Below are 17,713 nucleotides of genomic sequence, written 5' to 3'. Positions count from 1 at the left end.
ATAAAAATATACAGAAATTGTTCGCTTAATATAATAGGATACGACCTTAAGAAGAAGTCTTCAAACTACATTCTAATATTCGATCACAGGAGATAGGATGAATCAAAATAAAAAATTGTCCAACGACTGCGATTATGACTGGCCCAGAAGCAGACCCCGACAATTTTAGTCAACGACTCTCGCCAAGGTATGAGAAGAAAATTACAATCATTGAAGAATTGTGATCTCTCCATGGTTCTCAACATTCTACCAATGTGTGAACACTCCGACAAGAAGCAATGGTATGGATAATTTGTCTGTCCGACTGGGTAAAATTAATTGAAAAGCATCACTTTAGACTACTTTTCTACAATTCTTATGCAACTAACTTACAAAATAATGGTATAGTTTCTGGGTCCGTCTGGGAAAAATACATTGAAAAGCATCAGTTGTTCAGACTACTCTTTTACAATTTCTATATAACTAGCTAGCCGTCAGGCTCGCTTCGCTCGCCACATCTGTCTAGCCAGGGGGCTCCGCCCCCTGGACCTCCGACTGGATCGTCCAAAAGTGAGATCAGCGGGCTCGCCTGCATTTTTTCATTTGAGCATGCTTCATTCCATCAGAAAGTCAAAGTACTGAGAAAACGCAGAAAAGCTGAGAAAAACGTTGCAAAAACGCTGATTTTGGGCGTATCTTTGATGAAATATTAAAGTCACCTCATCACAAAATTTTTAGACCCTAGCTAAACCTCTGTACCAAATTTGAACATTGTCTGTCTATTACTTGATGAAAGAACTGAGATAACGCAAAAAACCGCTCATTTTGGGCGTATCTTTGCAGTTATTTCAAATTCCTTCTAACACAACATTATTACACCCTAGCTGAGCTTCTGTACTAAATTTGAACATTTTCTGTCCATTTGTTCTTGATAAAGCTGAGAAAGCGCAAAAAAAACGCTGGAAAAACGCTAATTTTGGGCGTATCTTTGACGTTATTGCAAATTCCTTCTAACACAACATTAATACACCCTAGCTGAGCTTCTGTACTAAATTTGAACATTTTCTGTCCATTTGTTCTCGATAAAGTTGAGAAAACGCTAAAAAACGCTGGAAAAACGCAGATTTTGGGCGTATCTTTGGAAATTTTTCCAAATCCGTTCTTAGTGCGCCTCTAAAGGGCCAACTGAACATACCTACCAAATTTGAACGTTTTTGGTCCGGTAGATTTTTAGTTCTGCGAGTAAGTAATTTGAACGTTTATGGTCCGGTAGATTTTTAGTTCTGCGAGTGAGTGAGTCAGTCAGTGAGTGAGTGCCATTTCGCTTTTATTTATATAGATAACTAATTTAGGAATTAACCAAGCAACTAAGTAACTAACTGACGAACTAAGTAACTAATTTCCTAACTAACCTATCACCAGGTGACAGCCGACAAACGTCATCTCCATCCCAGTACTGAGTGCAGGAGTCTAGAACTATATCAGCAGTGCCCTGACTGAACAGCTGGAGACCCTTCCCCATAGACCCCCCTGCCGCACTCAGGTCCCGCACTATCACCGCAACCATGTGCGGAAACGGGAACTTCAGCTTGGTGCTGGGCGGCAGCGATTTCGCGAAACGCATGTCTTGACGAACCGATTCTGGCTCCTGGAAGCAAATATAAATTTTCATTACAATTTCTACAAGAGAGCTTGACTGAAGTTTACAACAACTAAGTTGATTGAGGATTATTCTTGGAGATAATTTCTCATATTCAGTGAGATTCAAGTTATAAAGCCAGTGGGAATAATAGAACTCAGAGTTGCCAAGTTTAATATATCCACCACCTTCTATACTAGAAAGCTATGATTCAAGTCATTCGGTACATCTGTTATAACATTAACAATAAAATTGTTGATTGTTGTTAATAATGTTCAATTATATTTTTTATTCGCCAAGAAAAATATGTTTCCATGATTTGATAATAGACTTTCAATAAATCAGATGAAATATTTTAGTAGTTCATTATATCTCTCCATAATCTACAAACGGTTGGCAACGGGGTGGACTACGAAAAGGATACAGATATCTGCTTTGTCTGAAACAGACAAGGATAGCATACCAGTGTTAATCAAGTGCTAACTTTATAATATGAATCTCAATATTGTTACTTCACTAATGCTCGAAAATAAATGATTTTGGGCTACAGTTTCATATAATTTTTCTATCTATTGAGGGATGACAATGAACATATATTTTTAAATGGAAACTTGCCAGATTCCGTAAGTTATTTAGAGCTTGTAACGTATCAAAATCTGAAGGGTAAACAAAATCCCTATTTGAAAGAAATTTATAGGTCTGAAGTGGAATAATAGTCTAGTATCGCCAAATGCGATAACGTTTTAAAAGATTAGATAAATCAGGTATCTGGCTAAAATTAGAACAGCCGAATAGCAATAGAATAATTTGCTACTTATATAATATTATATAAAGTATTGAAAATTTGAGGTTAGGCGTAAAATATCTATTGATCGGGACATAATGATCGATCGAGTCGCATAACGTAAAATCTAGCCAGACACCTTGCAGAAATTTATTGTAACTAAATGGTATGCAACTAGAGGAACTAAAAAGCACATGGCTAATTGTTATAAAGTGAGAAACAACCTATAACATTATAAAATGGTATTGCTTGTAAAAAATGTATTAAAACCCAAAATAAAAATAAATTCATGTATTAAGGAAGTAGGAGGCTCGTAGGTGCATGTATACTGTAACAAAATTTGCATGAACCAATCAAATGGTAGTAATCGATGGGCGGCAATAGTGAGCCGATTCAAATGTTTATATATATTTCTAAAAATGATAAGATTTTGTAAATGTTTACTGTTCAGTTTATGTATTGGATATGGCCCAAGGACAGATAAAATATCAGATATGTGACATAAGTAATAATTTAATAGATTGGCACAAACTATTTGAACCTTTAAATGGTGTAGTAGCAAATTAATCAAATTTTATGTAAATTTGCAAGTCGGAAATGAAAATTGTGAAAAGAAAAGTAGAACTTGCCCCACTTGCCTGCCAAACACCACCATGGAATGTCACCAAAATTTGTAGAGCACAATACCCTTCATTGTACATTTTAAAGACTTAGAGTTTTAATCTAATTATTAATTTTCTATAAGACTTTGTGATGCTGTTTTAAAGCAAAAGTCATACAAATATTTATTTAATCCCTTGGAAGAGACAACTTCGGCCACCAACAATCCAGGACTCCAGGAATTTCGGATCGTCGCCAGTAACTTATAAAAATTCAGCACGTGAGTGAAAAAATAGTTGAAATAAAATTAGGGCGCCCTCAGTGAAATAAAAATAAAATAGCTCGTCGGAAAGGTTTTAAATATAAGAAATTAATACAAACTTGCGCAAGTCTTGAAAGGGTATAAGAAATACTTATTGAATAAGAATGAGTCAATTTATATCAAAACTACACCAATTAAAAGAATATTAAGTTCTAAACTTATATAATACTAACGTTCACCCAATCATTGATTTTATAATACAATTTGTAATAATATAATGTAGCTCTGGTACTTTGGATAAATTGATTTATCTAATTCCATCAGGTGCCGAATCTTACACCCTGAGAAATATATTTATTAGTGAGAAGTGTACTAGAAATCATAGAGAGTAATATTTTTATAATCATTGATTTGTCAATTTGTCATTCTCTGAATTGGGAAACAATATGTAAAGTGGGATTATCTAAATCAACAAGCAACAGCAAGTTGATATCAAAGCTGCATGCAAATAAATGCATATTATCAATGAATTGAAAAGCACATGGTAAAGTTTTGTGCTATAGAACTGAAAAACAAGTGTACTGATCTGTGATATTTTATCTTGATTTGTTCTGTTTTATTGTATATTGTTGCTCTATATATTTTCTATATTGATCTGATTTTTTTTTTAAATTATTCATTCAATATATGTATAAAATTTTTTATGGTGTACCATTCATTTTTACTCCCCAATACCATAGAGTATAAATCTCATATATATCTGTTGATAATCAGTATTAAATTATTGCGAGAGCTCCTGAATGAGCTTATTAAGACTTTAGTGAAATTGTATCCTAGAAAACCACGACCAGATTTTATAGTATTTAATTCTCATGCTCTACCGATTGAAGCCAAGCCGAGGCAAATCGTTATTCATAAAAAAATAACGTCATAAGCTCATCTCCCAAGTTTTTCCAGGTTTTCCAATTCATGAAAACTTTTGTTTCATCTAATCATTACAATACAAGAAAAGATACACTGAGTAATGCTTCTCACTTGACAATCTACTATTTACAAGAGAAATAATATAGCTTTCTACTAATCAATAATATTCAGTTATAATCAAATTGGTAGTATTTTCAATTGGAAACGCTTCAGGATAAGATTTATTTTTCAAGTTTTTCCATTTAAATATCGCTGAATACTAACCAACTCCCTCAATGGAGCAACCTGTAGATAACATGTAACACTATTGGAGCTTCATCCGTAATATTTATAAGTACCAAATTCGAAGTGATAGAATATAAGTATAAATAGTTCAGTCACAAGACAATTTAGACGCTGGCTTTGTAATACAGACGCCCTAGATTTGAATCTCAGCCAGGTCAGATATTTGATATTTTTTCTCGAGCCATTCTCGTGTTTCGGGTGGAAACGTCAAGTCGTCGGTCCAAGCTGCCTAGAAACAGTCATATCAGAGGTCCTGAAATTGATCAGGTGCGACCTGAAAACTCTGGCACCAGACCTGAGCCAGCCAGGTCACTCAGCATTTATTAAATTTTTTCTTAATGGGAAAATTGTCAAAAACCACAGCTTTTATTGAATCCGGTCACCGGAGATGATATTCTTATCTTATGTGTATCTTATCTTATCTTATGATATTCTTATCTATTCTTATGAGTTTCATTAATGGAGTAACAACCGAAACCGGTCTTTCTAACTATCAATCAAATCTGTGTTTTTTGACAATTTCTTAGTCTTTTTATTTTAATATGATTAATAACCACAATACCAACTTCTCAACTACACAAAAAGTTAATGGAAAAAGTTGAAATTGCAGTGGTATACGTGCAACCGAGCTTAGCTTATTAACTTGACTGAACAATATATAATCTTAGAGTACTCACAACATGACGAAAAGTTGACAACTGACTCTCCAGTTGAAATATCTGAACAGCTTTCTCTGTAAATCCTATCTGTTTGGCTACTTCGCACAAACACCTATAACAAAATTTACAACAAATATTTCAAAACTACCCAATTTTTCTAGAACGGTAGATGAAAGTTTGAGAAGCATAACTAGTTACTACACCTTGAAAAGCAAATTGACAAAAATATTTTTAAACCATCCAATTTTTCCAAAACGCTAGATGAAAAAGTAATAGTTTACAAAGCACATCAAGATACTACACCTTCAAAAGCCGAACAGTGAACTAAAAAGATTGATTGATTGATTTATTTATTTATCGCATGCCAGGTCTTGAAAGACCTATTGCATTTATAACATTACAACAGGTCTTTCAAGACCTGGCATGCGATAAATAAATCAATCAATCCTCAAAATCCAGACAGAGACAGAGAAGAAGTAAGAGCACGATAAAAATATAATATGATAAAGAATAAATACATAGTAAACAATACAAAACAACAATATGAAATTCCCAATAAAATGCTCAAGAATGGAAAATGCATAGCTTTAGGGTGAGACCATATTAGCTGTTTTTCAGGCGTCGGCAGGGCAGAAAGCTTTCCAATTCGCTGATTGTGTTGGCACCTGAAAAAACGCCTAATATGGTCTAACCCTAAAAATGACAGATGAATGAGAGTATTCTGGTACCTACAGTGAAGTCATGGAAGAATGGAAAATATAATGATGAACAAGAGCAATAGTATTCTAGTACCTACAGCCTACAAACAGTCATGGAAGAATGGAAAATATAATGATGATGAAGCGTGTATTGGAAAGATGAATACTGAAAGAAGTATTCAGTTTAACTATAATGTAACTGCATTATCTATTAATCACTTTTTTAAATGCTGCATAATAGAATGCAGTTTCATGTGCTGTGTGCAGTTTGAATTTATGGAAATAATAATTATAACGGACATCAATTTTAATTGTTTTCATGCATTCTCCAAATCGCCAGAAACATATAGAGAGAATTAAATTATTGCATGAATTCGTGGCTACTTTCTTGTATTTAGAAAATAGTATTATAGTACCTTTAAAATTAATAAAATAATAGAATAAGAATACAAACTGCATGTGATGTTATCACTGAAACTAGTAGTTACAATTTGTATCTTGTTTTATTATTTTATTAATTTTAAAGAGTACTATAATTCAATATTATAAATATAATTATTGTATTTATCAATAAAATGAATGAATCAATAATTGATTTTACAATTTAACAATAATTATTATTGTTAATAGTTCAAATAGAAGTATAAATGAAATTGCTGCTGAAACATCTACTACACAAATTTTAAACAAATATGTGAAACCAAAAAGTGTAGAAAATACAAATAAACTTGTCTAATTTGTTAAAAGTGCAAACAAATTTACTATTCAACTGAAATAGATCACAAAAAGTGATACAAAATTTTTGAACAAAAAGTGTGGAAGAAACAAATAAGCTTGTCTAATTTGTTGAGAAAGTGCGAACAAATTCATCACTATTCAACTAAAATAAAACACGAAAATGTGAGAAGAGAACTTGAATTTTGTGATTACTTGCCGTTTGGATAGGCTGCTCAAAACCAAGTAAAGCATGTAGAAGAAAATTCAATTAATTTTAAAATCGTTTTTTGATGAATTTATAGTGAAGTAACAAAATTTGACAAAGTAGAATAATAATCAAGACTTTGGAAAAGAAGAATCGATTAAGATATGCAAGAAAAAACATGATGAATTGTTAGAAGAGCTAGAAAAATAATATTAGAGATTGAAAGTAGTTATGGTATAATAAGATTCAGAAGAACTGGTTAAAGAGAGAGAGAAATAAGAGAATTGATAACCAACATTTCTCATTTGTGAAAGAGTAACATTTTATGGCCATTCTCACAGTGTAAGTTTGAACCAAATCTGATCAGTTGGAGGATTCAACATTAAGCCATGGTCGCATTATTTTGATACATTATAATACTTTTAAAGTTTAAACCATCAGCTGTTCAGATTAAAATAAACCATACATTTGGGAATGGACGCATTAATTTGATACATTATAATACTTTTAAAGTTTAAACCATCAACTGTTCAGATTTAAATAAACCATACACTTGGGAAGCAAATCAAAAGTAAACACATTCCAGATAATACTGCATAGAGAACATATACAGTTGATAGAGACACATAAAGCAGAATATGATCTCAATCCAATGATACATGATAAGGTTCGTACAGACTTATGCGACACGAAGACTCACATTTCACTTTTAATCAGCTGATGCTATGCTTATTATACATGTATCTTACTGTTTCTGTACAAATACAGATATATTAAACACAGCGTCAGCTGATGGAAAGCGAAATGCGCGTGTTCCTGGCGCATGAATCTGTACTCACCTATATAGTAAGGTCCACGTTATAATGGCAGTGGAGAAAGATAGATAAACGTTGCCGATCCTCTGTCTTGTCAATGCCTTCTATAGACGATAGCTGATACAGGTTTATCGTTTAAAATAATTATATTCTATTGAGCAAGAAATTATATTTTTCAATAATTTCATCATGAATTTTCATAATTAAGATGGAATATTTGTTAATTAATTGGAAGACAGAGACGAATGGAGGCGAATACTGGAGGAGGCCAAGACCTGTAGCGGGTTGTAGCGCCACGGATGATGATGATGATTTTGTTAATTATTAATTCTACATTGTTAAAAGAAGATCTGGCAACAGATCAAAGCGAGAAAGAGATAGCGTTATCCGCTTTGTTGAATGATAGACAAGGATAGCTAATAAAACACTGTCATTATAACGTGGACCTCACTATAGATGTATGGCAATAATTCATAGAATAGATATAGAATTTGAGAAACACTTGAAGCAGATATACAGTACAATCAATATTTATTATAGATATATGGTTTTGATGCAAAGAAGACAGATATAGTTTTCAGAATTGTAGAAACACCTAAAGCAGATATCGAATCTTGATCTATAGTGATGTACACGTTATAATGGCAATAGAGAAAGATAGGAGAACTACAGCGATGCCAATTCTCTGCCTTGTCACTGCCTACTATAGAGAATAGCTGATACCGGGATATCTGATGCCATATCAACTGTTTATTTTTGTTTAAAATGATATTTTATTCAAGAAAATATATTTTTTAATGATATAATAATACATAATTATTATTAACGAAAATCCTATATAAATGCTGTAAATCACCCGAAGACTTCTGCAACTGCAGACATGACAACAGGGTTAACAGCAGATAGAAATTCGATGAGAACTACTATCCAAAAATTATTTGCCAGCCCGGGAATCGAACCCGCTGGTATCTCTGGATAGCATGATGAGCTCTAGATGAGCGCTGCTATCCAGAGATTGTCAGTTTGGTGTAAGGGGTAAGCATTCCTGACTAGCAATTGGGAGGTACCGGGTTCGATTCCCGGGCTGGCAAATAATTTTTGGATAGTAGTTCTCATCGAATTTCTATCTGGCTGTTAACCCTGTTGTCAATGTCTGCAGTTGCAGAAGTCTTCGGGGTGATTTACAGCATTTATTTAGGATTTTCGTTAAATAATAATTATATATTAATTAGCATTTGAATAGATGCATTCTCTATTAATTCCATCTGTAAATATAATAATACATTTTAATAATTGAGATTGAAATTTCTGTTGGTTAATTATATTTATACTCATCTATTTCACTATCCATGACGAACTACAAGTTAATAATTCGTTTTGAACTATTTTTGTCGTCAAAAATAGTTCAAAACTAATTACTGTATATTTCTACATTGAAAAGCGATCTGGCAGAGTTGCGGAGCTAGAAAAAGATAGCGATATCGGCTTTGTCGAATGATAGACAAGGATAGCAACACCAATTTTGATCAAATACTGCCATTATAACATGGACCTCACTATAGTTATCACTTTGTTGAAGGATAACCACAGTTATTACAATCAACAACCCCAATTCAATATGTACCATTTTATATAAGTAGCTCGTCTTTCCCAATCGAAAAATTGGGACAAAAATACTTTTTGACAGTATAATGGGATTCACTTAAAATTGTCTGCAATTGTTTTCAAATAAGTTAATAATTCTTAAGCTGGGTTTACACCAAAGTTATTAACAAAATGTTAATAACTTAATCCTTATAGATTCTATTAGATTGAACGGTTCTTGTCAAACACATATCATCATCATGTGTATGATAAGTTATGTTCAATCTAATAGAGTCTATAAGGATTAAGTTAGTAACATTTTGTTAATAACTTTGGTGTGAACGCAGCTTTATTCAACGAATGCTGAAAATTTTGAAGTGAATAGTATCGTAGTAAAAATTACACATTCATTAATAATTATTACCCGGTAACGAAAGCATTCCATTCACGAATAGACAACATCTAAAAAAGCACCATTCACCAACCCCAACAATACACCGAGAAGCTGAAATTTATAAAAAGTGAATTAAATTATTTATTACTTGTTGGTGGAAAGTAGTGTGGAGACCTCGTGAACGGCTGCTAATCTGTAACAATTTTATGTGCCAATCTGAAGTGACATGTTTCGAGGACTATAAGCATCATTAAATAATTATAAGATTAGTAGAATAACATTGAATACAGTTATAAGTGGGAACAAAATTAAGCAAATCTTGATTTAGCAGTAGGTGCAACGTTATTAAGGCTGTGAAAAAGCTAAAAATAAACTTTCTACTCGTGATATTTTTCCAAGTTTTTCGATTTGTATATCATCAAGCTATCAAAATGAAAAAGTTTTCTCAGGAAAAAATTTTTTTCCGATCATTACTTTTTGAGATATGAGCGACTGGAGTTTGAATTTTTAGGACAGAACATTTCAAATTCGGTACGATATAAATTCATGAGATTTAGAGGATGAATTCTTCATGGTATTGTTGATCTAGTAAAAAAATTTCTGAAAATATTAATTTTTAAGATAGTTATTCAATTTACTAAAAATAACTTTTGGTTGAGTTATTTTTGGTAAATTGAATAACTTTTCCAAAAATTGATATTTTGGTAAAACAAAAATTTTCTAAAAATATCTATTTTTGGAAAAGTTATTCAATTTACCAAAAATAACTCAACTAAAAGTTATTTTTGGTTATTTTTAGTAAATTGAATAACTATCTTAAAAATTTATATTTTCAGAAAATTTTTATTTTACTAGATCTACAATACTGTGAAGAATCTATCCTCTAAATCTCATAGATTTATCTCTTATCGAATTTGAAATGTTCTGTCCCAAAAAATTTAACTTCAGGCGCTCATATCTCAAAAGCGTAATGATCAGAAAAAGAATGTTTTTCCTGAGTGAACTTTTTCATTTTGATAGCTTGATGATATATGAATCAAAAAAAAAAATTGAAAAATATCACGAGTAAAAAGTTTATTTTTAGCCTTTGCACAGCCTTAAGATTCAAGTGTGAGAATAATATAGATTTTTTACAATAAATTAATTTTAAGAATGAAAAAACACACAAAAAAGTGTGTTACCTTGTACAGTGTGTTATTATACTGGGTGCGGCAGCAAAACTTCCTTTTTTAAAGTGAACGCCATCCAGTCAGCTGATGTCGTAGTAGAGCAAATTTGGTCTCGTTAGAGAGGTCAGATCATAAAGTTTTCTTCCTGACATGTTCATTCACCATCATGCATTATTGTAAGCAAACACAATATCAAAGTTGAATTTAATGGGGAAACTACTCGCTGCTGCTTAAGATGATTCAATCTTTGTGGTTATGGAAATTAAGAATAATGATCTTATCCAGTAGTCACCTACCTTTTGGCTTCCCCCTTTGGCATTCACTGGTTTAATCGCGACTATACGGTTAGTATTTGAAAAAAAAAATTAACTGAACCAACGAATAGGTTCAGAACCAGAATAAAATTATTTTTAAACTGCCCGATCTGTGACGAAATCTTGCCTTCTTCACTGGATCAGCCGGACTCTACTCACAATCCTTGTCAATCTTTGTCATTGTTGTTAAATAAATAAATCCTAACAAACGAGCTCTGCCCCAAAAGCTAAATTTTGGGTATTAATATAAACTCAGTCAATGCCAAACATGAAAGCCATTTCAAATACATATTTTTATCTGTCGCACAAGCGGCACGTTTGTTATTAGAAACAGAGAGAACCTAATGTTAATATTGGCAACAAATAAAATAAACAATCTTTCTGTCGATGACAAAGATTGTTCAAAGACAAAATACTGTTCATTGAACTTTTAATTTAAAAACTCTAAAATCCTGATCAATATGAGATAAATATATGATTCATATATATGTCCCATATGACCAGATGACACATTGAAACAATGAGAAGCGTGCATTTGCCGTTGAGACATATTTTTCGAGCGGATGTTCTGTGATCACAATCTAGCGCGCATTTCGAAATCGCTTCAATTTAGCCCCTTTGGCTACTGTCCCGGACCGGAAATCAATTGTTACGTGGGTCACTACGTTCAGACAAACTGCAAGTGCAACAAGACGAAGAACCAAAGTCCCTCGACCCATTAGGTCACCTGAGAACATTGAGGCAGTGAGAGTTTCAATGTTGAGATCACCACAGCGTTCTGCGCGCAAACATGCGTCTGCTCTTGGACTTTCCGATCGTTCTGTGAGACCGATTAGCATCTTCATAGATTAGATCATTCTTCATGATGATCTTCATTTCCATCCAAACAAGATGTCAATTATGCAGGAACATTCTAAACGTGACATCAATTATTTCTTCAATATGTGAATCTTCTCTATTTAAGTGATAATAATTTGAAATATTGTTCTATTTTTAGTTTTGAAGCATCTAAATTTGAAAGTCTACTTTGTGAACATTTTATATTTAAGGAATGATAATTTTGTGAAGTGAAGAACTACAAGACTTAACCTATTTCTGACTATGTGTAACCTTATCTAAATTTGGGAGAGAAATAGTACAAGTTTATCTTATTTTTCTCTCCCTATCATTTTGATGATTATGCATATTGTATGAATGAATGAATTGTATGAGGGAGCACTTTCCAGGACGCCTCATCTCAATTAGGAGCGATTTGGAGTGGCCAGCCCGATCTTCCGTTTTGAATCCTTGTGATTTTTTCCTATGGGTTTTTTTGAAATCCCTTGTTTATATGAACCGTCCAAGGACCCTACTACAAGATTTGAAAACCAATATCTGAGATGAAATTGCAAACAAAACGCCTGCAATGCTGGCAGGAGTCATGACAAACGCCAAAAATCTGTTTACTCAGTGGAAAATCATCTACCTGATTTGATATTCAAAACAAATTGAAACAAAACTTTATATATGTGTCTACATTACAAAAAAGGAATACAAACTTTCAACTTTCTGATCCATACAAAGAGTTTTATCTTGGTATTGAATGATACCAAACTCTCAATGGCAGTCTACCACTCACTCATAATGTCACACATCCGCTCTGCCATTATTGTGTGGGGTGGGTCGTGCCAGAATCTGGAGAGGGTGTTCAAGCTCCAAAAAAAAACTGTAAGAGCGATCAAAGGTATTATACCTCTTTAAAGAATTAGGCATACTAACCGTTCCCTCTATTTATATATCTATAAGGTGATTATGCATGTTAGAAGAAAGACAATGACTAGAAATGCTGATTCGCATGGATACAATACTAGAAATAAAGGAGACTGTGCTTCACTGTATCACAGAACAACTCTTTCTGAGAAAAAACCTACATATATTGGCCTCAATTTATTAGGAAGCTTCCCACTCACTTGAAAAATTGTGAAGATGTCGATGTTTTTGAGGAGTTAAAACGTTTTTGATGCTTGAAGTATTCTATACCACAGAAGAGTTTGTGTGTAGAGAGGGTTTCTTTGTGTGATTTTTTTTCTTCTTTTTTTGTAATACTGTATGTATTATAAATTTTTGACAATTCCTATACTCTGATTAGAGTCTCTGGGAAGCTTTAAAAACAAACATCTACTTTTAAAAAAGGAAGTTTCGCTGCAGCACCTGTATTATGTTAAGATAGAAGAAGTGGAATAATGGTTATTTATCACAAATTTTGGGTACATGCATTAGTGTATATTTTGTCACGAATGATTTGTATGACTGTATATTATTGGTTATATTGTACATTAAAAATAAATTAGAGAATTGGTTATTAATGGATGAAAAATAATGTTCAGTTAATATAGAATGATTTATAGAACTATACAGCGGGTATAAAAGATTAAATGAAATGAAAATATTCGTCATTAGGCGGAGTTCAGATCACAGATTCCAATATTATTTGGAACACTCTCAATTGACACGTTTAGAACATGAGAGCTCCATAGAACTGTACTTGTTCTATACTTTGAAAGTATACCAATCGTCAACTGATCATCGTATAGTCATTATCATCGATTAGCAACTACAGTAAGGTCCACGTTATAATGGCAGTGGAGAAAGATAGGACAAAAACGTTGCCGATCCTCTGTCTTGTCAATGCCTTCTACAGACGGTAGCTGATACAGGTTTATTGATGTGATATTAACGGTTCAATTCTCGTTTAAAATAATCAATTATATTTATTTCAATTCAATTCAATTCAATTTATTTCACCAAAACACAAAAACTTTACAAAGATGTGACAATCAGAAAAAAAACAATAATTATTATTCTAAATATCTATATCATCTATCTGTAAAATAAGCAAAGAATTATATTTTCTATAATTTCATAATGAATTTTTAAGATGAAATATTTTGTTAATTCTATTATATTAAGCGAGCAATTTCTGTATATTTATATCTGGTTATTTATGTTCAACGGATCTCCAAAACGGCTCTAACGATTTTCACGAAATTTAAAACATAGTAGGTTTATGATATAAACATTCGATTGCACTAGGTCTCATCATTGGGAAAACTCGCTGAACGACATCAAAAGGATAATTCATCCTTGGCTGAAACAGCTGTGGATAGTAAAAAAGTGAGTGAGCGAGTGAGTATGTGAAAAATCAAAATATCGCATCCCCGAAATTCATAAGCTGACGTATAGCCAGCTGTAAAATATAAACACGATCATTTTGGAGAATTGTGTTCTGTTTATCAATAAAAAAAAATAACGAGCGAAGCTCGGTGCCCCGATATTATTTTATTAGGCAAGAAATTATATTTTTAAATAATTTCATAATGAATTTTCATAATTAAGATGCAATATTTTGTTCATTGATTATTAATTCTACATTGTTAAAAGACAATCTGGCAACAGAGCTAAGCGAGAAAGAGATAGCGCTATCCGCTTTATTGAATGATAGACAAGGATAGCAATACCATTGCTAACCAAACACTGCCATTATAACGTGGACTTCACTAAAGGTTGCCCATTCCCATTTATAGGCTGGATTGTACCTTCAAGATTCAAGTTGAATCCAAAAGTGAAACATCTACTTGAATTAACAAAACGGAACTTGAAGGAGGGTGTACATTGGTTTAGTGGATGCAAGCTTTTGTTGAGTTGACTTGCCTTCAAGTTTGCAAGATACATTCATTTCACACTAAACTTGAATTCAAGTAGACTAATGTAAACGTCCCTTGAGTGCCCTACAGCCCCGGTAAACACTTGATCGCCAACTGGTCGGATACCTGTTCGAAAAACTGATACAACTGGGGCCTGCTTTCCAAAGGCACAAGTAGGTTACAAAATTCTTGTTGCCAACCATGGTTTTTGAGAACAGGTGATTAAAAGCGTTTTACAAAAGCAGAATTGTAAACTTGTAGTTACAATGAATTTCTACAAGTGATTTGCTTGTTACGAACAAGTGATTTTGCCTGTTTCACAAAGATTTTCATTGTAGCCAACAATTTTTGTCAAAATTACTTGTTCGTAACTATGAAATTTTTACCGAAGTGGAAAGCTATGAAAAGGTTTTACAGGTGATCATTAAAAATATTCAATGATTATTTCTAACTAGCTGGCCCGGCGAACTTCGTACCGCCAAATAGTTTAATGCATGTCATGACAAACTTTAGCTGGATGAATTTAGCTGACAAACTTTAGCACACCTGAGGAGGTGCGATGCGGCATTTTATTTATATATATGATTTTCCAACTGCAAAATAAATAATTTACTAAAAATAAATTAATTCTGAACACCGAAGACAGCACAATAATTCGAAACAAAGCAATATCTTTAGAGCATCTAAACACATAGAACAGTCATTTTGTTTTTAGTCGGGGCGTTTAGAATAAAATACATGGGCGGTTATTGAGTGGCACACACTCTTGTCTACTATCTACCGATGGCAGTAGTATGACACAATGATTATAACAGCTGATTTTTATTACTGTGTGTGGCCAGCTCACAAATCTTCTCCCATAAGGATTACATGTAAACTTTGAAGGACCGTAGGAAAGAGTCCTGAAGTCGGATTATAAATTTGATAGGCCATAAACCTGGTCCTGAACATAACGAACACAACTAAAAAAAGATCATTAAATTCGATGCATACATAAAAATGTTATTCAATGTCAAAATTTGAGGCTCGATTTTTATTTATATAGATATTAAAAAATGCCCTATATACCTCTATAATTCATTATTTTGGAAATATATGCATTGGAAAATTTAATTTAATAAATCGCCAAAATAGTCATTAATGTGTTACCTCATAGGTTATGTGTCCTATAGTATATATAGTATACATTATATATAGTACATACACTATATATAAAGACAGTAAATACTGTGTAGATTGTAAATTAAGCAATCGATGAAGTAGACTGTAAAAAAACATTATATTGCTTTCAAATAATTTCAAAATAGCTATCAAAAGTACAAGTAACCTTTTAGACTTGCAGACTTGTAGAGCACTTGTAGACTTGTAAACTTGTAGATCATACATTTTTGTGAAACGTGAGTACTTGTAAACTTGTAACTACAAGTACTTGTCAGTAACCATGGTTGGTAACAATGCTTTTGTACCTTGGTGAAATAGGCCCTTAATTGTCGATTAATAAACACCCGATCACCGGGTTATTGACTAACCTTCGGTTAGTAACCGGTACAACATCCTTGATCATCAACTGGTCAATACCTGATCGAAAAGCTGATAGAAGTGATTGTCGATTAGTAAACACCCGATCACCGGGTTATTGACTAACCTTCGGTTAGTAACCGGGACAAGATGCTTGATCACCAACTGGTCAATACCTGATCGAAAAACTGATACAACTGATTGTCGATTAGTAAACACCCGATCACCGGGTTATTGACTAACCTTCGGTTAGTAACCGGGACAAGATCCTCGTTATAGAGTGCCTCGCAGGTGACGTGTGAGCAGAAGTGCGTGTAGTGGTGATGAGTGGCCATGTTGCAAGTGTTCAGCAAAATGGCGAGGCCGAGTGGCTTGAGCGAGTCCAGGTGGCGAGCCCAGAGGGCGTCGTCGAACTGGAGTCGAAACGGACACGAATGGTCGTGCGTCAAATCTAGCACTTCGGCTTGCATCTGGCTTGGTTTGTCGTTGCTTGGTGCCCTGGAGACGGCGTTTGCTGTCGAGAGAAAAAACACATAAATGAGACATGGAAATACTGTATTTTTTCGATTCGGCTAACGTTAAGCTACGTTTACACTAGGTAGCTGGAGAGCTATATAGCAGAGCTATATAGAATTTGAGCTATATATAGCTCTGTCAGCTACATATAGCTCTGCTATAAGTAGATTTAACGCTAATTTTATGTAGTAGAGCTGTATGTAGCTCTGCTAGATGTAGCTCTGCTAGATGTAGCTGTGCTACATGTCAATTTTTGTTTATAGCAGAGCTAGATGTAGCTGCTCTGTCCTTGAAGGAAGGCTGCCGCAGCTGTTTAGTGCCTGCTGGGTTTACACCAGATATACTGTACTCATTCGTTGTCAGAGTGCTAGTAGTTTACTGTGCATCGCGAGCATTTATTTCATATTTATATATTATTGTGCAATAATGGAGAGTGAATTTGACTGAAATAGAGACAAAATTATCCAATATCTTCTTTTTCTTCTCTGTGCTGCCATTTTGATGCCATTACTTGTAGCAGAGCTACATATAGTATGGAATAAACCAGTATTCACTGCTCAGTTCCCAGCCAGATGCTGAAGAAGAAGATAGTTCTTGCAGCAGCCGCTGCTTTCGCCGCAGCTACTGTGATATTTTCAGCACAGAGAAGAGAAAGAAGAAATTGGATAATTTTGTCTCTATTCCAGTCAAATTCACTCTCCATTATTGCACAATAATATATAAATCAAAAAGAAATGTTCTCAATGCACAGTAACCTACTAGCACTCTGACAACAAATGAGTACAGTATATCGGTTGTAAACCCAGCAGGCACTAAACAGGTGCGGCAGCCTTCCTTCAAGGATAGAGCAGCTACTTCTAGCTCTGCTATAAACAAAAATTGACATGTAGCAGAGCTACAAATAGCTGGCTATACGTCACCATGAGCTACATGTAGCTCTGCTATATAACTCTGCTACATAGTGTAAA

General features: G+C 33.6%; 1 protein-coding gene across 1 annotated transcript in view; it reads right to left on the bottom strand.

Moving 5' to 3' along the window:
* LOC111044166 (transmembrane protein 94) overlaps window positions 1–17,713 on the bottom strand; it is a 99,819-nt gene that overhangs the window by 56,974 nt on the left and 25,132 nt on the right. The window contains 4 exon segments of the mRNA XM_039435021.1: window positions 1,392–1,627; window positions 5,151–5,244; window positions 9,694–9,738; window positions 16,473–16,743. Coding sequence (XP_039290955.1) covers window positions 1,392–1,627; window positions 5,151–5,244; window positions 9,694–9,738; window positions 16,473–16,743 — 646 coding nt within the window.

The sequence above is a fragment of the Nilaparvata lugens genome, chromosome 8 (genome assembly GCF_014356525.2).
Source record: "Nilaparvata lugens isolate BPH chromosome 8, ASM1435652v1, whole genome shotgun sequence".
In the NCBI taxonomy this organism is placed as follows: Eukaryota; Metazoa; Arthropoda; class Insecta; order Hemiptera; family Delphacidae; genus Nilaparvata; species Nilaparvata lugens.
This window is presented reverse-complemented; position numbering and strand designations above follow the sequence as displayed.